Genomic DNA, 21,562 nt, shown 5'->3' with positions numbered 1-21,562 from the left:
ACTAGTCTCAAAATAAGGGATTTGCTAGACGTTATGCTGCATGCTAGATAATCTCATTCTGCCTCATAGATATTGTCAAAGCACAAAGGGAAACTTTCCTGAAGCGGAGAATTTGGAGCACTGAGTTTTCAGAGAACTGTCTGTACAAAACACATACTGGACTCCCGTGCAAGGCCAAATCCTCTCTTCAGGCCCTGGCCTAGCACAACAGATGTAGCTCTGCTGTAGAAAGAGGAGTAAGATTTGGGGATTCCATGCAGGCTCCACACACCAGTTGTGCGCCATGGAGCTCTGCAGGGGTGGAAGGTGAGATCTTTCTCCATTGCAAAGGGAGTTTGTGGAGAGAAGGGCTAGTGGATCTATAAATCTGCCAGGCATTCTTCTCCACAAAAAGGTGGGAGTGCACTGTGCACAGTGTAACTGCAACCCTGAGACTACAGCAGTGCCATAGTGCCTGTGGGTGCAGAATTGCTTCCCCTCGGCAATCCCAGCACACAACCATGGCCCTAATGAAGTCAGATTTTGAATGCAACTTTCATTGTAGGTGCAGATTCACTCTAATTGGAATTGCCATCTGCCCATTGCACAGCACTGAAACAACCCTGAATTCTGCTCAGTGTCACCGTATCCAAGCACTGCTGTATGTTAGGCACAGGCAAATCACATGACAGAATGATAAACCTAAATGTAGTCTGTTGCTTAATGATATTGAGGAGATCGTTTGGCTCCCCTATGGATTAGTCTGTGATCTTTCATCCCTTTGGCTTTGATTTTAAATAGAATTGATCAGCCTGAATGGTTAGACTAGATGATTGCTAATTACACTGATGTATAAGGTTCATAATCAGGGCTCTGGCTTAGAGCAGATGCTGCTTTAAAGGAAGTAGGCTAAAGCAAAACGGTGGCTAATGTCCTCTATACTCTCAGAAGTGCAAGTCCTGAAGTGAGTGTTGAAAAGCACTTGCAGAGTCATGTAGAAAGTAGTGTGTGATTCATCAGTAGACCACAAGCCTTCAAGTAACATTATGCTTTCCCCTAGTTAAAATATTGAAGTCCATGCTTTCCTCACCAGTGAAAACAATGTTTCCACCTATCTATCTTAGGATTTTATACTGGCACCTATTCATAGTGTCTGAGCACCTTCCATGTAAAATCATGAAAAAGAATTTGCTGGCAAGGATTGGTGGGTTTTGGTATGAATGTATTACAAAGGATATTTTCATTTTTTTTTCAGCAGGCTCTAAAATGAATTTGCTATTAAGGCCAAGACTTTCAAAACAGGATGCTAAAGTTGGCCACCTAATTCTGTATATAGGCAACTGAAGGATAGAACTGATTTTTTTAAGTGTTGGGCACCAGCTAGCTCCCACTGAAAAAATTGGTCTGATTTTCTAATAGAACAAATCCCTTATTATTTCTATCAGGCTTTTGCAAATCAGTAGAATCCAGATATCTAAACTAAATTTCCATTAAACAATCAAAGTAGGAAAACTGGAGCTCTGAGAAGCTGCCTTGAAAGGAAGGCTGAGGTTTATATTCTTAATTTACCATTAGTAGTCTATTCCCTACTGGAATTCTAAGCAAGATTAACAGCCACTGGGCCAAATACAGATTTGGTGTAAGCAGTTGCAATTCCCCTGACTTCACTAGAATTGTACTTGCTTGCATCACTTCTAAATTTGGCCCACTATAGTCAGAGACTAGTTGAATCCAAAAAATTGCCTCCTGAAACCAGACTTCAAACACTTCAACAGTCCAGGATCTTCAGTCCTGGGATTTTGGTTCAACCCCACCATTGACTGGGTAGAGGTGGGCTAAGTGTACTGTATATACATGTGCATGTATGGGTTTAATATACAGTAATTCATTATGGAGTAGTATTAATGTATTTATTGCTACAGTTCTGAAGGTTGGGAAATCTATGGCTGCCTAGTTAATGGGAATTTGCCTAATTTTTAAGGTAACTTTTGTCATCTGAAGTCTGCCTTCATCCACCTATACTACTGGTTGGGAAGAACCTCAAGAAGAGAAACTCCTTTTGTAGCAAAAGTTTCCCTATTAACACATTGTTAACTCTATAAAGAATATTTGTTATAATATTGTTGCTGTCTTCAACAGATCTAGTGGTAGCAAATCATATTCCTATTGCTTCTTGCAAGCAGCCGCGAGATGGCATGTTGATTTTATTTGCATCATATTAACTCTGGTATTGCCCAGGCTATTTTAACAGCATATGAAAAAAATCAGATTTGAGGTAAACAAAGCTATCAAATATATTGTCACACGGAAAACTGTAACAGTAAATAATGATTAAGCAATTGGGTAAGCCAATCTGACCTCCCTTGCTATAGAACTGAGACTGAATGTCCACTGCACGTGTGCATTCTTTCATTCATTTTTACACTGATTCATTCATACAGTCATTCAGATACCGGAACCCCCTCACTCTTTGAAACACCTCTGCTGACAGCATTACTGCTTATGCAGATTGGGCCTTAGCCTCTGTCATGCTTCATTTTGGAGATATAATGAGGCATTAATGCTTATCTTTGATGTGTGAACTGTGTCAAAATATCCTGCTCTTCTGAATGCTGAACCCATCAGAATTCACCATAAAATTTGAACAAAATGGCCATTGTTTGAAAAATTGACATAGTCCCATTGGCAGGGCTTTTCAGCAGGCAAGCAGGAAACAAGCGTGTATAGTATTCGCTGCATTTCGTTCCCTTTAATTGCTTAACTAGTTCCTTCCCTTGTCTCTCGTTTGCATTCTCAGCCTTATGCCCAACTTCCACCCTCTCTTTTGTTTAAGTCCTCCCATTACCCCACTTAACGATGCTGCAACCAGTGCTCTGATTATGCACAATACAGTCCCTCACTTTCAGCTTGTCATAGACCAGGGGCGGGCAAACTTTTTGGTGTGAAGGCTGCATCAGGTTCCAGAAATTGTATGGAGGGCCAGTTAGGGGCAAACAGGCAGGTGTGGGCCTGCTGCTGCCCCCTATCCAACCCCCCCTGCTCTGTCCTCTGACCACCCCCGGATCCCCTGCCCCTAACTGCCCCCCGCCGCCCCTTCCATCCCCTCCTCCTTCCTGACTGCTCCCCCAGGACCCCTGCCCCATCCAACCACCCCTTCTTCCTACCCACCTGTAACTTCGCCCACTGCCCCATCCAGCCCCCCCCTTTTCTTCATGATGGCCCCCCCAGGACCCCTGCCCCATCCAACCACCCCTTCTCCCTGACAGCCCCTGGAACCTCTGCCCCCATTCAACCCCCCTGTTCCCTGCCTTGTGACTGTCTCAACCCCTATCCACAGTCCCGGCCCCTGCCCACCCCCGAACTCCCCTGCCCTCTATCCAGCCCTCCTGCCCCCTTACCACGCTGCCTGGAGCACCGGTGGCTGACGACACGGCTGCAGCATGACAGGCAGCCGCACTGCCCAGCTGGAGCCAGCCACGCGCCGCGCAGCACAGAGCACTGGGTCAGGCCAGACTCTGCAGCTGTGCTGCCCCAGGAGCTTGCTGCCCAGAGCACTGCGCCGGCGGGGGAGTGAGCTGAGGCTGCCGGGGGGGGGGACAGCAGGGGAGGGGCCGGGAGCTAGTCTCCCAGCCAGGAGCTCAGGGGCCGGGGAAAATGGTCCCATGGGCCGGATGTGGCCCGCAGGCAGAAGTTTGCCCACCTCTGTCATAGACAGATGCTGACTGGAGACCTAAATATAGTTTGTTTTGTATATTTGGTTTAAGGAAGATGGAGAAGAATTTGTCCAATTATTTTATCCTGTATAGGATCTATTACCACCCTCATCACTGTAGTATGCGAGCGCCTTCTCATGCTGATGTGCTTTTTTGAGGAGCCTTTGGTAGAAGAAGTTTGTTCTTAAGGCTTGTTTACCCATGGATTAGTTCCTGATTAACTCCATGTGTGGACATTCTTATTCTAGCATAAGAGTACCGTGTTCCTGTTTAGCAAACACTGAAACTCTTAGATAATCTCTAAGATTCCTTGTGTTATGAGAAGGAGTAAATAAAATTTCCTTATTTACTTTCTTCACATCAGTCATGATTTTATAGACCTCTATCATATCCCCCCCCTTAGTCGTCTCTTTTCTAAGCTGAAAAGTCCAAGTCTTATTAGTCTCTCCTCGTACGGAAGCCATTCCATACCCCTAATAATTTTTGTTGCCCTTTTCTGAACCTTTTCCAATTCCAATATATCTTTTTTGAGATGGGGTGCCCTCCTCTGCATGCAGTATTCAAGATGTGAGCATACCATGGATTTGTACAGAGGCAATATGGTATTTTCTGTCTTATTATCTATCCCTTTTTTTAATGATGCCCAACATTCTGTTCGCTTTTTTGACTGACGCTACACATTGAGTGGATGTTTCCAGAGAACTATCCACAATGACTCCAACATCTCTTTCTTGAGTGGTAACAGCTAATTTAGATTCCATCATTTTATATGTATAGTTGGGATTATGCTTTCCAATGTGCATTACTTTGCATTTATCAACATTGAATTTAATCTGCCACTTTGTTGCCTAGTCACCCAGTTTTGAGAGATCTTTTGTAGCTCTTCGTAGTCTGCCTGGAAGGATCTGAGTAGTTTTGTATCATCTGCAAATTTTGCCAGTTCACCGTTTACCCCTTTTTCCAGAACATTTATGAATATGTTGAACAGTACTGGTCCCAGTACAGACCCCGAGGGACACCATTATTTACCTCTCTCCATTCTGAAAACGGACCATTTATTCCTACCCTTTGTTTCCTGTCTTTTTAACCAGTCACCGATCCATGAGAGGACCTTCCCTCTTATCCCATGACAGCTTACTTTGCTTAACAGCCTTTGGTGAGGGACCTTGTCAAAAGCTTTTTGAAAATCTAAGTACACTATATCCACTGGATCCCCTTGTCCACATGCTTGTTGACCCCCTCAAAGAATTCCAGTAGATTGGTGAGGCATGATTTCCCTTTACAGAAACCATGTTGGCTCTTCCCCGATAAATTATGTTAATCTATGTGTCTGACAATTGTGTTCTTTATTATAGTTTCAACCACTTTTCCTGGTACTGAAGTCAGGCTTACTGGCCTGTAATTACCGAGGTCATCTTTTTAAGGAGCCCTTTTTAAAAATTGGCATCACATTACCTCCAGTCATTTGGTACAGAAGCCGATTTAAATGATAGGTTACAAACTACAGTTAGTAATTCTGAAATTTCACATTTGAGTTCCTTCAGAACTCTTGGGTGAATGCCATCTGGTCCTGGTGACTTATTACTGTTTAGTTTATCAGTTTGTTCCAAAACCTTCTCTAATGACACCTCAGTCTGGGACAGTTCCTCAGATTTGTCACCTAAAAAGAATGGCTCGGGTTTGGGAATCTCCCTCACATCCTCAACTGTGAAGACTGATGCAAAGAATTAATTTAGTTTCTCCACAATGGCCTTATCGTCCTTGAGTGCTCCTTTAGCATCTCGATTGTCCAGTGGCTTCTGATGTACTTTAAAAAATGTTGCTATTACTTTTTGAGTCTTTGGCTAGCTGTTCTTCAAATTCTTTTTTGGTCTTCCTAATCATACTTTTACACTTCATTTGCCAGAGTTTATGCTCTTTCCATTTTCCGCACTAGGATATAACTTCCACTTTTTTAAGGATGCCTTTTTGCCTCTCAGTGCTTCTTTTACTTTGTTGTTGAGCCACCGTGGCTCTTTTTTGGTTCTCTTACTATGTTTTTTAATTTGGGGTATATATTTAAGTTGAGCCTCTCTTATGGTATCTTTAAAAAGTTTCCATGCAGCTTGCAGGAATTTTACTTTTGATGCTGTACCTTTTAATTTCTGTTTAACTAACTACCTCATTTTTGTGAAGTTCCCTTTCCGAAATTAAATGCTACAGTGTTGGGCTACTGTGGTGTTTTCCCTGCCACAGGGATGTTAAATTTAATTATATTATGGTCACTATTACTAAGCAGTCCAGCTATATTCAACTCTTGGACCTGATCCTGTGCTCTACTTAGGACTAAATCAAAATTGCCTCTCCTCTGGTGGGTTCCAGGACTAGCTGCTCCAAGAAGCAGTCACTTAAGGTGTCAAGAAACTTTCTCTGCATCCCATCCTGAGGTGACATGTACCCAGTCAATCTGGGGATAGTTGAAATCCCCCATTATTATTATTATTATTGAGTTTTTTATTTTTATAGCCTCTCTAATCTCCCTGAGCATATCACCATCCAGGTCAGGTGGTCAGTAATATATCCCTACTGCTATATTCTTATTATTAGAGCATAGAATTATTATCCATAGAGATTCCATGATACAGTTTGGTTCATTCAAGGTTTTTTTACTTCATTTGATTCTATGCTTTCTTTCACATATAGTGCCTCTCCCCCACCAGCATGACCTCTTCTGTCCTCCGGATATATTTTTTACTCTCGTATTACTGTGTCCCACTGATATTCCTCATTCCACCAAGTTTCTGTGATGACTATTATATCAATATCCTCATTTAAGACGAGGCACTCTAGTTCACCCATTTTATTATTTAGACTTCTAGCCTTGGCATATAAGTGTTAGGATATAGATATTCAGGCCTGTCTGCGAAGGCCTATACTTTAAGAATTTAGGTGTATTCTTATCACTTTACAACCTTTGCAAAAGGTATTTGTAACTTTTCACTTACTTCTTTAAATCACTTACTCCTATATTAAGGTAGTGTCTTTTGTCTCTAACAACTCAGCCACCAAGTACAATTATTGCCACGCAGCTGCCTTAACCTGTGCTGTCTTTACCTTGAGACTGTTCAAAAGGCAGTAAAACATTTGTCTCCATCAATTCAATTTGTCACTCCCAAAATTCCAGTGGAATACGGCAGACCTCCATCATACTTTGTCCCAAACAAAACAATACAAAACAAAACACCAAAACATTTCACATGAGTATCCAAAGTGTACCCTCCATTAAAACTTGGGAAAAACAAAAGTGTGGAAAGGCAGGGGTGGAGGAGGGGAAGAGGTGGAAAGAAACCAATTAAGCCTGTCAGGTCAGTTTAAAGTACAGGCTACCAGCAGCAAATTAAGTAAACTGAGAGAAAGAAGAAGGAAAAGAAAAGGATATAGTTGGCTCTGAACCAAGACTAGGCTCCCCGGGATGAAACACTTGGGAACCCTCACCCCCAGGTTCTCATCCTGGCTCTGGGAGAAGAGTGGGGGTGTTACCTGCTCCTGCAAACCCTGCCATTTTTCACTTGGAAACTTTTTTTCCCCCACTCTCCCAGGACCAAGTCCCAGCTCCTGTCTCTAAAGGTGGTCTGTTAACTCTGCTTCTGAATCTAAACCCTGTTGTGCCAAATCATCTTTAACCACCCTAACTAATTTACAACCCTTCAGCAGCCCCTGCTGAAACAGCACCAAACCTGAAAGATGACTGGCAGCTTCCCATAATGCTGCCCTTACTTCAAACCTCTCACAAGTGGACTGAAGTGCCTCCTTTCCCTGGAAGGCATCCAGTCCCCATGGGCAGGGACCTTCTTTCACTACCCATATACCAAAGGAGGGTGGGCTCCTCAGCCACCCCCCATCCCTCTGGGTCCCCTAACACTTCCTCGATTTCCTTTTTTAATCTCATCCCAGGCTGACCCCCGCACCTAGTATGGGCCCTGGTTCTTCCTTATCCATTTATCCAAAAAAATCCTTTACCCAGGCTTGCCAGAACCCACAACTACCATCACGAGCGTTCACTATACCCCCTCCAAGCAGCTGCGTGGACTGTTGGGGAGGGGGACTTACAGGCTGCCACTCACCTATCCGATGCGATGCATCCGAGTCACGGCACCAAGATGTTACAGAGTTTATTCCTTCACCCTCTTACTTCCCTGGTCCTTCTCGCATGAACAGAGAGCAACAATACCCGAAGTCTAAAGGCGCAAACAATTGGATGTTTATTGGGGTGAACTTCTAGCAAGAATGATTCCAGTTTCCTTCCTCAGTGTCCCCCTTCCTAGCTCTGACACCACAGACCCGTCCCTGCTCCCATTCCCCCCTTAGCAAAACATGATTCCAATTCCCCCACCCCCATTCCCTGTTCCCAATCCCCCCTTACTTCCTGATTGACTGAAGACTATATAGTAAAACTTGAGTTCTGCTTAGCTATACCTTAACCAATCGTTTTACTGAAATTTAACTAACCAATCCTAACATACTGTAACATGGTTATTTAACCAAATTATATCCCACCACCCGGGCCAGCTCTAGGCACCAGCAAACCAAGCACATGCTTGTGGCGGCACATTTTCAGGGGCGGCTTTCCGGCCATCTTTTTGTTTTTGTTTTGTTTCTATAACTAGCTAAGTGATGATAATACACCTAAATTCTTAAAGTATAGGCCTTTGCAGACAGGCCTGAATAGCTATATCCTAACAATAAGCACTTAAAAAACTTGTCACTTTTTAGCCGTCTGCCATTACATGATGTAACTGAATGAGACTTTTTTTCATTGGACTGTTTTTCATCAGCTCCTACCTGTATTTTATCATCTTCCATCCTCTCATTCTTATTAGGACACAGGGAATCTCCATTTATAGATACTCCCCTAAGGGATGCCTCTGTCTAAACCACATGCTCCTCCGCACCTGTCAGCTTTCCCTTAGAAAAGTGATTGCATGGGAACTGCAGATATTGTTTACAGCTTGGAAAGAAACAGATCAGAAAAAGTGACTTACTGAGTTTCTAATTTGGGGGTAGGGATGCGGCAGCCCAGCATAATGTTACCATGGCCAAATTCTAAAAGGGCAACCCCCATCCTCAGCACAACCACCACCACCACTCCTCTGATCGGAGGCCTTTTCCGACGGTCCGAGGAAATACAAATATATTTTTTCCAGCTTTCACTTGCACTGTGCAAACTGGCACGTTGGCTTTGTTTTCAGGATCTAATCGATACTTCCTAAGCGTTGCGACAAAAAAATGACAGCACAATTTCTCTAAAGCTAATGACTTCTGGACCACCCGCACAATAGACTTCTTAGCCTAGAAAATATTTAAAAATATAGCTTCATGTCATCTGTAGGTCACAGCTGAAAGAATAAGCTTCCAAAAGTGAGTTATACTGCAGGTTAGCTATGGGAGTTGATTTTGATGATGATGTTGATATAGATAGATCACACATACAGGGTACCAACTTATCACCTCCATTAATAGTGATGGCCAAGATTTTCAAAAGTGTCAAATGATTGAGTGTCTCAATTTTTGATCGTTACTTGAAACACTTTTCAGGGACCTATTTTCAGAGGGCATGTGTTCACCATTTTCTGAAAATCAGGCTTCTTTATGGTTTCCTAGGCTAGACACCAACATTTACTTCTTGTGTCTAAAAATCTTGACTGAAGTACCCATGGGTTGCTTCTATTCCCACTGAATGGAATGACTCCTACTGACTTTGATAGGCGATAGATCAGGACGTATATTAGCAAAGGCAGCGTGCTGTCGTAACGGAATGTACTATGTTTGTTTTTCCTCACAGAGTGAAATGGATGAGAACCAGATACAAATGGCTGGTGATGATGTGGATTTACCAGAAGACCTCCAAAAAATGGTGGCAGAGGATCAAGTAGAAGAAGAAGACAAGGAGTCTATCCTTGGACAGTTACAGAACATTCAGAATATGGATATAGACACTATTAAAGAAAAAGCTCAAGCCACTTTCACTGAAATAAAGCAAGCAGCTGAAGAGAAATGTTGTGTCATGTGAAAGAGAAACCAAGGCTTGAGAGTTTTTGTGAACCATATGAATTTAATACTGTATCATGGGGGTTGCTGCATGGTACAAGCAAAATTGATGGAATGCCATATAGTTACAAAGCAATATGTGTATATATGTGTGTGTGAGAGAGAGAGACTTCTAAACCTCCAGATTTAAATCAATGTAAGCAATGTACCTGCTTAAATAGCACTAATCTAGAGCTGGTCAGCATTTTTCAAACAAATTTTTTCCATGGAAAAATGGCATTTTCAAAAACAACATTTCTCATGAAAAATTGTCAAATTATTTTTTGCAAAAAGTGCTGCCTTTTTTCCAAAAAAATTTATTGAAAACATCAAAAAGCTTATAAGAACGGTTTTCAATTTTTTTAAACCAGAAATCAGGTCTTTGGTAAATGAAAAATGTCTATAACCACTCGGATATTGTTTTCAGAAAAAATAAATCATGAAAAAAAATGTTAAAAATGAAAATTGGCTCCGTTTCAAACTCTTCAAAACAAAAATAATATTGAAATTGACACATTTTGCAAAACTAGATTTCCCTTTTTTGACCACCTCTATGCTAAACATTTTAAAAAAAATCGTGAAATTTATAACAATGCATCTTAGGACAAATGCTTTATGGATTTAGAACTTGCAGGAGATGCTGCACAATCACACAGCTCGGAGTGAATATAGTGATTTTTGTGGTAAATCAAAGATAGGTGGCTAGCACTAGAGCCAGGAATAATGAACAATGCAAACTTCCTCCAATTACTTTAACTGCTTCTCAGTCCTGAACTACAACACAAACTTACTATTACAATAGAGGGTCTCTCCTGGATTGCCATTTGTGCCAAATGCTGTGGGTTTCTGATGTTGACAAATATCCAGCATAGGCTAAACTGAGATTATTAAATGAAATTAATTTGGTTCTTATTCTACAGATGAAAGATGCAAAGTATTATCATTATCAGCTCCCAGACCTCCAGAAGTGACAGGTAAGTATTTTAACTCATGGTGTCACCTTATACTACTGCAATCATCTTTGTTGGGCATTTTATACTGTATACATGTGGTGTGTTAGCAATTAATCTGATTGAAGTCTGGGATTTGCACAACTTGAATAGTAACTTTGTTTCTTTTTCAGCTGTTGATTTTTTTCTCTCTACTATTTCTCATGCTTTCCTGTAACTAAGTTATAGTTATTAGCCACTGTAGAATATATTTTACTTCTCATGAAATGTGCTACTTATAAATCCCAGAACAAAGAACCAGTGAGATCAGGAAAGAAGAACCAGTGCAATTGTTAGACGCGAGTATTTATTTTACCTGCAGTTTTGCAGATATTTACAGTGGGCTAAATCCTAAATTCCTTACTCAAGACAAGTTTCTGAGCAGCTACACCAGTGTCAATTCTGAATAATTCCACTGACTTGCTTCTGATTACACTAATGTAATAGCAGAATCCAGCCCTTAGGTTTTAGTCTTGACTCAAGCAAAGCATTCATCAATGTCAACCAGAGACTTGCCTGAGTAAAGCCGAAGTAAATGCCAAGAGCCTGATTTCACCTGACTACAGGACCGAATTCCAAAGTCCTTGTTCAGCATTTTTTTTCTAAAAGAGCCTATAATAAGAGACATTAAATTAGGGACTATGAGATAACTCATTGCTAGCTAGTGCAAAGCATAGTCTTGTGGTTAAGGCAGTGAACTGGGACTCAAGATCAGATTCAGTGCCTGGTTCTGTCACAGACTTCCTGTGTGCCCTTAGGCAAATCATGTACCCTTTCTGTGCTGGAGTTCTCCACCTGTAACATAGGGATAACAACACTTCTCTGTCATAAGAATACACTTCTTAAGGGTCAATACTACTGTGACGTGGGCTGTGTAATTCCTTGGACAGATAGACTAGGATGAAATTGACAAATATTCTACGATGTGTGTACCTGGATTAATGCAATTTGAGAGGTTTATATGTGTGTGTGTCTCTCTCTCTCTGCCCCCTCCCCCTTAAGTAAAGGATTAATTTAGGATGATCAAATGCATTAAAATATGGTCGCTTTTTCATTGTGAACACACAAGCCAAACCTCATCTCACTTATCTTCCTTGAAATGGCCAAAGGCAGCTTTAAAGTGGACTTCGGATATGAGATCCATTAAGAGTTCAACATCCCCACCCCCAGTCCTCCAGTTTTTAATTACTTCTTCCCAACAGCTTCCACCTTTAATATTGGACTACTGGGTTTATTTGAGTTAGAACTGGCCTCTGTGGGATCAGCCCCCTGAATCCCCTAGGGGAGGAGTGCCTTGTATCTTTCAGTATCTAAAACATGCTCAGTGAAGGAGCTTTGCTGAGAAGCTCCAAAGGAATTCCTGTTTGACTGTCTTCAGAAAGGTGGTGTGGTTGCTTTGAAATGGGACCGTCAGAGGGTGGGTATAGTGTGGAAGTAGCTGGGCATTCTCGGAGTCAAAAGGTGGGTACAGAGAAACACCTGCCTCTCTATTATTGAACATTTAAAGGGATTCTGTCAACTTAAACCAGGTCTGGTAAACACGTTTCTTTTCCTATGTTACTAATCATACCCTAGGTACTAAATGTGAAAGATCCTTTAAAATCTAGTGTACCTGTCTTTGCTGATGCTCTCTTTACCTGTTGCATATCCCTTGGCTTGGCACTGAATATCAAAGAAGCCAGTTTCACTTTCAGGATTTGGTGCAGCACTGATTGGATTGCAATGTTTTTATTGATTTAAACACGGTGGTTTTAATTAGAATTTAAAAGCACTGAAGAGACATTTATATTGATCCCAAGCATTAGTTTTATAAAGTTTTGCTTTCACAAAATGTATATTTTGCTCAGTTTAAGAGGGCAACATCCCCTTGGAATATAAAGTTCTTCCCCCTTTATTCCAGCCCCCTACTTGAATAAATGTAATAAAAATGTACTTCACCAGCTTTATCAACAACAGCGCATAACATTTTATTGAACCAGAAAACATTCATGTGAATGGCTGCTGACAGTTTACTCATCCCATGTATGTAAGAAAGAGGAATTAAAAGACCTCAGTAGGGGGTTGATCCTGCACCATTCAGGTCAATGGGAGTTTTCCATTCATTTGAGTAGGATCAATTTCTAAGGATGGGTTAATTCCCTAAATTTAATATATTCGCTCGCCTCCCAGACCACTCCATTTTGTTAGCAGTGTCAAGGCTTTGGCTTAGGTGTTGTATCAGTGCTTGCATTTAGCCCGCAAGCTTTCCAATATGGTGCTCAAGAAGCAATACCTTAGGTGCTTTATCACAGGAAAAAATAGACTGGATAAGTTCATCCAAAACTTCTACAAGTTTATCATCCCAGCTATAATACGGTCCCCCATCCACAGTGCAGCTCCAGTTGCACAAAGGGATTGAGAGCACTATATGGCTTCAAATGTTCATTACTGTATATATCATATCAAGGGCCATTTTTGTATTCATTTGGGGGAGTATATTCAAATATTATCTGTGTATCTTTTATTTATTTTCTGCAACAACATTTTCTAACCCTTTGTAATTTTAAACTGGTTACCTTTTTCTGTGGAGTGGGAAAATGTAGGTGATCTTATTTCAAATGTGTTTGTTTCCCAGCACTTGCTTCAGAAAATATGCTCTGATTAGTTAAGGTTATTTAGAGAGTTTAGCAAAAAATTACAGCAATGTTTACGTATTTAATACATCAGTCCTGGATGCTGCGCAGTTAGGAAAGATTTGAAGGTCAGGGATGGGTTTATGAGGGACGAAAGAGACTCAGGATATTGTGTGCAGTCTATTTTTGTTAGCATTATGTACATAATATTGTTTCCATGGTTTCTTTGAAGGTAGATAGTAGCAGGAGAAATGTACACAGCTGTAGCCCCACTTCCAGACCCTCCCATCAAAGTAATCGTAGTTCAAGCCACTGACTATACTACTCCTTTCACATCAACTGGCCCTAGCGCTGTGTTTTTCTGTGTCTCAATCCCTCACCAAACAGAGAGAAAACCCCTTTAAGGTTGAAGTTATCAGTCACAAACTCCCAGGCAGGTGTCAATCAAGTACAAACACACACCAAGGTGCCATCAATCTGATATTGCCTGGCTTCTCAGAAGGGGCACTTTATTTTAATTTAATATACGTGAAAGGAACTTCTGCCTTTAAGAATTATGTAAGTTCCCCATAAATCTTAGGTCCTGAGTTTTTAAAGGTGACCCCTGCTTTTTAGGTCATTTTTGCTTTTCTATGATGTTTAATGAAGGTCTAAAATGTTTTTTTTAGGAGTAAATAAATAAAAGGTCACTGGGAGGAAGACTTTCCCTACTTGCTTTTTTCCATTAAAAATTCAAGTCCTCTCTAGCATGAGGACATTTTGTGAGCCCAAGGATTGAAAGTTGGGCAACTACAGATGGATTGAGAGACACCTGCAACTGACTATAGAGCTTGACATGGGTGCAGGGCTGTGCCTGCACATATTTAATTGCAGGATATGGACCTGAGAGGAGGGGAGATTTGAATCAAGGTGTTGGCCATGTCTACATACAAAAGTTGTAGTGTTTTAACCATACTGATATAATTAAAGTGGTACAGTGCACCTGGAGTGGATGCAGTTATACCTGTATATCTTATTCCTATATGAGCGGGGCGGGGGAAGATATATCTGTAAAAGGCATCTTTATACCTTATAACTGAGTCTACACAAGGGGTTGTCTCAGTATAACTACACTGGTAAAAAAACCACATCCCTAGCCAGCATGGTACAAAAATGGTGTGTAGACCTTGACTCCTAGAGTTTGAACACCCTCTAACTTCAATGACTTCAGTTAACGTTTCTGGGGAAAGAAAGCATTTGCTAAAGATTCAGTACCCTCCTTCAATTATGGTGGGAGATCGAACAATAGAAACCTGCTGCATCCCCCAACAAGTCCTCCAACAAGACCAGGTGAATCAGACCTATCATTCCTAATACTGGTAAGGTAAGAAAACAGTTAGAAAGTAGAAGAAGAAAACCTTTCCTCCCCTCTTTGTCAAGAATCACAAATGGTACAAGCCCAAAGTTTTAAAAGCCCTTTGCAGGTGACTTTTAGGACAAGCACTGAGAAGGCTACAGTGCATTTAAAGACTTCTCTTAGAAAAAAGGAGGGCATTTTCAACACAATGTTTCAATGAATTTATTATTTTTTGTATCGTAACTGCTTTGGCAACACAGGTAACACATCCCATGGAAATGGGCTACAATCTTGACCCAGGCAACAGTTGCATTTATTATCAATGGGGGTTCAGCCCAGGTCAGACATACAAGTCTGGTTTCAAAATATGGCAAAGGTGATGTGTAAGTAAAGAGAAGGGAAAAAAATGTATATTTATTACAGGTAATTTATAAACCATGCTTCCCAAAACATGTGCAATCAGCATTATAAAACCATTAGAAAAATCAGCTGTGGACTCTGATATATTATAGTAACCAGATGATTACAGATACACACTGTATGACACCTGGTGTATCCATTAGAAATATGAAAAGATTAAAACGGGAATGTTCAAAGCCTCTCAAAATATATACTCCTCCTTCTGATGGGAAGTTGACCATGCTTAACCCTGTACAGGTAATCACGCTGTTGGTAGCAAGCTTGTCTCTGAGTCAAGTGTTGCAGGTTCAAGTACAGTACAGGAACTTTGGCTCACACCCACTGTAGGAGGCACTATAGTGCTAGATGTGTCATCCCTCATCTAGCATGTTTAAACTGACTGTCCCTGGGGCCTCAAGGTGGAAGTTAAAAATCCAGCAGTATGCAGAAAAGAAGAAGGGAAAACCTCTGGCTGTGTGTGACGGGGTGGACTAGGCCCATAGGCCCCCTGCTGGAGGCCTCAGGGTCCTGCCATACTCGTCCCAGGTAAGAAGCCATGGAAAGGTCCTCCAAGCAGACTAGAGTAGCAGCGGGCAATAAGGGCCCAGGAGGGCCCTATAAAAAGGAGCTACAGTGCTGGAGACAGGCAGTTCCTTGCTGGAGCTACAAGAGTGCAGAGGGACTCCTGGCTGGCAAAGGTAAGACCAACACAATGGACAGCTCAGTGCTAGCAGGGACCAGGGAAGCAAGGAAGAACTCCTGGCTGGCTACTGGGTGTGAGCTTAGAAGAGCCCTGAGCTAAGGGTAAGGCATTGGTGAAGGCTGGGGCCATGGGAAAGTGGCCCAGGGAACTGAAGATAGTTTTACTAAAGGGACATGATGGTGCGTGGCTGCTGTTTTGAGAATTCCTGGGCTGGACCAGAGTAGTGGGTAAGCTTACCCCCTCCACACACACCCCCACAGGCCACTGGGGAAGGGCCTCCAATTGGACATCAGTAAACCCCCAGAAGGGGACTGAACTGTCAGGAGGCCCAGGTGAAGACTGAGGCCAAAACAGGCTAAGAGAGCAAAACCATTGCCTCCAGGGAGGAAGCCCTGGGGGTCCAGCCCAACGGCAGGGCTGGGACTGGTTGAAAGACCACGGACACACCCAACCAGAGGGGGCGCTCATGAGAGGCAGGTGCCAACCCTGTTACAGTGTGCTCAACATTTCCTCTCTCTCAATTTCTTGAAAACAGATGCTAATGTCTATGGCTGTGGGTCAGCTATTGCTAAGCTCATAATAGCTACTCCATTTGCCTTTGTATTTGCTGCAATACCAGTAACTAGGGGCCTTGTTCTTTGAGGGGCTTAGAATCCTCAACTTCTGCTGCAGCTGAGACCTGTGTTTAGCAATGTTCAACCTTTCAAACATGGAGACTAAATACACTAATTAGTTCTCAAGCTATCCAACACCCTAATCCTCCCTGCAACTGATTCTCCCTCCCACCGAGGGAACTGGTTCACTCCCAGCCTCTGACTCAGCCCCACCCTCACCACTTAGCAATCCAATCTGACCCCTCATATGAGTTATTTTCTTCTTCTTAAGTGCTGCCCTGTTACCATCTGCTCCAGCTTCCCACCAGTTCCTTCTCTTTGGAGAGGCACCCATCATCCAACCGCCTCCCAAATGCCAATTCCTGACCTAGTGGTCCAACCTGGGCAATGGCCAGGTAAGTCACATGGAAAGCACGTGCTGGAGATAGAAGTAAAGCTGATCAGAAAAATGGACAAGCCAATTTCATGTTGAAATCTCAGAGCTGTTTCCATTGTGCAGAGTTTGAAGCAGAACCATTTTTTGGTTTTGAATATTTTCTAGGGCTGTCAATTAATTGCAGTTAACACACGCAATTAACTCAAAATAATCTCAGTTAATTGCAGTTTTAATCGCACTGTTAAACAACAGAATACCAATTGAAATTTATTAAATATTTTTGGATGTCCTTCTACATTTCCAAATACATTGATTTCAATTAGAACACAGAATACAAAGTGTACAGTGCTCATTGTAGTGCTTTTGATTACAAATATTTGCACTGTAAAAATGACAATAATATTTTTCAATTCATCTCATACAAGTACTTTAGTGCAATCTCTATCATGAAAGTGCAATTTACAAAGGTAGATTTTTTTTGTTACATAACTGCTCTCCAAAACAAAACAATATAAAACTTTAGAGCCTACAAGTCCAGTCAGTCCTACTTCTTGTTCAGCCAATCACTAAGAGAAACAAGTTTGTTTACATGTATGGGAGATAATGCTGCCCACTTCTTATTTACATCACCTGAAAGTGAGAACAGGCATTCGCATGGCACTTTTGTAGCCGGCATTGCAAGGTACAGTATTTATGTGCCAGATATAATAAACATTCATATGCCTCTTCATGCTTCAACCATCATTCCAGAGGACATGCTTCCATGCTGATGATGCTTGTTTTAAAAAAAATGCATTAGTTAAATGTGACTGAACTCCTTGGAGGAGAATTGTACGTCTCCTGCTCCATGGTTTTACTCTCATTCTGTAATATATTTAGTGTTATGGTTGTCTCGGATGACGACCCAGCACATGTTGTTTGATTTAAGAACATTTTCACTGCAGATTTGACAAAGCAAAAAGAAGGTTCCAATATCAAATTTCTAAAGATAGCTACAGCACTGACCCAAGATTTAAGAATCTGAAGTGTCTTCCAAAATCTGAGAGGGATGAGGTATGGAAAATGGTTTCAGAAATCATAAAAGAGAAACTTTTTGATGCAGAAACTACAGAACCAGAATCACCAAAAAAGAAAATCAACTTTCTGCTGGTGGCATCTGACTCAGATGATGAAAATGAACATGCGTCAGTCCGCACTGCTTTGGATCATTGTCGAGCAGAACCCGTCATCAGTATGGATGCATGTCCTCTGGAATGGTGGTTGAAGCATGAAGGGACATATGAATCTTTAACACATCTGGTAGGTAAATATCTTGAGATGCCAGCTACAACATTGCCATGAGAATGCCTGTTCTCACTTTCAGGTGACCTTGTAAACAAGAAGTGGGAAGCATTATCTCCTGCAAATATTAAAAAAACTTGTTTGTCTGAGTGTCTGACCAAAAAGTAGGACTGAGTGGACTTGAAGGCCCTAAAATTTTATATTTTAATTTTGAATGCAGGGTGGGTTTTTTGTACATTTATAAGTTAAACTTTCATGAGAGAGATTGCACTACTGTATTTTTATGAGATGAATTGAAAAATACTATTTTTTGCAATGCAAATATTTGTAATCAAAAATATAAAGTGAGCACTGTATACTTTGTATTCTGTGTTGTAATTGAAATAGATATTTGAAAATGTAGAAAACATCCAAAAATATTTAAATAAATGGTATTCTATTGTTTAAAAAAAATTTCAATTAATCATGCTAATAATCACTTAACAGCCCTAATATTTTTTTGAAAAACAAATGTTATAAAAGTTGAAGAAAAAATGTCCATCTTTTTGCCACTGAGCATGACAAAATGACTGATGCACCCAGGGGGTTGGATTCTTCCCCTCCTTTTCCTTTTCCTTTTGCCACTCTGTCACTTTTCAAATCTTCATCAACTTTGGAATAGTTAGATTGACACACAGAAAAAGTGGGAGTGCACGAAAATCCTAGACAGCATTAGTGCTATTGTCCTCAGTGTCAAGGAAAAGAAAAGAAAGGGGGAGAAGAGACCAAAAACTGGGGGCAAAAATAGATATTTTGGCTTTATCCTAAAAAAGGGACAAAATGGGAAAAAAGATTGAGATGAAAAATTTCAGCCAGCTCCTTGAGACTTATTCCAGACAAGAGTTCCAGTACACTCTGGCTCCTCAGTGCCTGAAACACTTTCAGATGTCTGAACAAGCAACCCGTACCAGAACTGACTACAAAACTTTAGATGCAGACAGTATCCAGATATTAAGGTAAGCCGTGAAAGGAAGACCAAAGGGGTAAGACCAAAAGTCCATCTAGCCCAGTAGTGTCCACCGACAGTGGGCAATGCCAGGTGCCCCCCTGAGAGGTGAACCCCTAACAGGCAATGATCAATCTCTCTCTCCACCCCCATCTCTCCCATCTAGAGACACAGCTAGGACAACACCATTCTTCCATCCTGGCTTAGCCAGCCATTTATTATTAGCCACCATGAATTTATCCAGTCCTTTTTAAACATTATTTAGTCCTCCTCACAACCTCCTCCTCAAAGAGTTTGAAGTTGACTTGAAGAAGCAAATGAAGAAGAACTTGTTTTTTTTTTTTTTATTAATTTCATTTGGTGACCTGCCTATTAATTTCATTGTATTATTGTAATATTAATAATAAATTAACTTCTTTCTTCACTCCACTTCTCACTTTTGATTTCATTACTCTCATCATTCTCCCTATTCCCCTTTTCCTCTTCTCTCTCCTAAGTCTTTCTCTCTTTCTCCTTCCCCTCTAAACCCTCTCTCTCCCCTCCCCTTTTTTTCTAATCATTTTCTTCTGCTTTTCTTAACTTTTTCTAGTATTTTTTTTTTGAGGAGAGAGAATCTGTACATGTGTACAGAGAGTATTCGAGATGTATACATGGATTTATAAATATAATCATATTCTTATCTTTCTCTCTTTATCTTTCCTTTAATTATTCCTTCCATCCTGTTTGCTTTTTTCATCCTCACACACACTGAGAACATGATCAGAGAGAGAACACGATAACTATTTCTCAAAGATTTTTTCTGACTTTAGTAGCCCCATCATCCCCCCATCATGTTGTATATAGTTTTTTATTTTTTTTTTAATGTGCATTTACTTACATTTTACATTAATTAAATTTCATTTTTTTTTTTGTGTTTTCATTACTTGATTTTTTCTTTTCTTCTTTCTTCTCTCTGCTTTTTTCTTAACTATCTATCTTAGTTTAGTTAGTGTCATCTGTCTGCTGCAAACTGTTGCACCCTACCTCCTCCTCCAGATCATTTATGATGAAAAATAATTGAATTGGATTGAGACCTTTGGGGAACACCACTAGTACCCCCCTCTCTCCATTCTGAGAAAATTAATTTATACCCCACCCTTTGTCCCCCTGTCCTTTAACAGTTCTCAATCCCATGAAACCCCCTTCCCTTTATCATGACAGCTTTAATTTACGTAAGAGCCTTGGGTGAGGACCTTGTCTCTGGAAATCTACACACTATGTCTACATCCCCCCCTTGTCCACATGTTTGTTGACTCTTCAAAGAACTCTAATAGATTAGTAAGACACGATTTCGAAACCATGTTGACTATTGCTCAAGAAGTTTGTTTTTTTGTGTATGAATTTTTTTTTTCTCTTTACTTTTGTTTCAATTTATGCCGGCCGGCGTTAGACTTACTTCGTCCTTACCTGGCCAGGATCACCCCCCCTTTTTTTTTTTTTTAAATATTTACATTAGCTTAAACCAGTCATTGGGGTGAAGAAGATTTAAAGGAGGACAGGTTACAACCTTTAATAGTTTCCGCAACTTCATTTGATTTTTTTTCAGAACTCTTGGGTGAATGCCATCTGGTCCTGGTGACTTGTTAATGTTATCTTCCTCCAATCTGGCCAGTTTATTAATAGTAAAAAAGGCTTTGAAATTCCTTATAAGAACATAAGAATGGCCATACTGAGTCTGACCAATGGTCCATCAGGCCCAGTTTCCTGTGTTCTAACGGTGGGCAGTGCCAGGTGCTTCAGAGGGAATAAACAGAAAAGGCCAATTATTGAGTGATCGATCCTCTGTCCAGTCCCAGCTTTTGGCAGTCTGGCATTTAGGAAATCCCCAGAGCATGGGGTTGCGTCCCTGAGCATTGATGGACCTATCCTCCTTGTGCATGAATGGTGCTGTATGTAGAACCAAAGGAGAATCTGGCGTTACCTGCTGTGTAATTACATTCCTCGGTTCAACTGTTTGAACCTGATCCTACAGCCCTTACTCTGATGAGTGCAGGCTTCAGCAACAGGCCTTCACTTGGGTTTCTTTATATTCTCGTGTATTGAGTACATTCTTTGTGGTTTAACTTAATATCACAAAAGTTATATTTATCAAAGAAAACTGACTGCTCTTGGGTTTTAGAGGACTGACAATGTTCTTGTTATGATTAATGGAAGTATAAAGTGTGTTTTTTAAAGAGTAGAACTAGTTGGATGATGGCATCAATTTTATGTGTAGAGATTTGACAAATTAAATCTTTCTGCTTCCCGAGGATACGGTTTGTTCTGATTGCTCCGAGGGGAGAAAGGGAGAACTGTACAACGGTGCTGGAAGCATTTCATCATTAAAATAAAATAAACCTACATTTTATTTTAAAGTCAGGTTAAAAGTGAAAGTAATCGAAACATAAGGGACCTGATTCTCACGTACATAGTGGTATAATGGGACCTCAATTTATATTCACGTAAGGCCCCTTTATGCAACCAGAATGGG

General features: G+C 41.0%; 1 protein-coding gene across 1 annotated transcript in view; it reads left to right on the top strand.

Annotated features, from left to right (window-relative positions):
* CPLX4 (complexin 4) overlaps nucleotides 1-9,960 on the top strand; it is a 43,813-nt gene extending 33,853 nt beyond the window's left edge. The window contains exon 5 of the mRNA XM_039544530.1: nucleotides 9,514-9,960. Within this exon, the coding sequence (XP_039400464.1) occupies nucleotides 9,514-9,741 (228 nt within the window). The 3' untranslated portion in view covers nucleotides 9,742-9,960. The remainder of the gene's footprint in view (nucleotides 1-9,513) is intronic.
* Nucleotides 9,961-21,562: the final 11,602 nt, after the last annotated feature.

This window comes from Mauremys reevesii, linkage group 6 (assembly GCF_016161935.1).
Source record: "Mauremys reevesii isolate NIE-2019 linkage group 6, ASM1616193v1, whole genome shotgun sequence".
In the NCBI taxonomy this organism is placed as follows: domain Eukaryota; kingdom Metazoa; phylum Chordata; order Testudines; family Geoemydidae; genus Mauremys; species Mauremys reevesii.
Note: the sequence above shows the minus strand (reverse complement) of the source record. Positions and strands in the feature narration are given on the sequence as shown.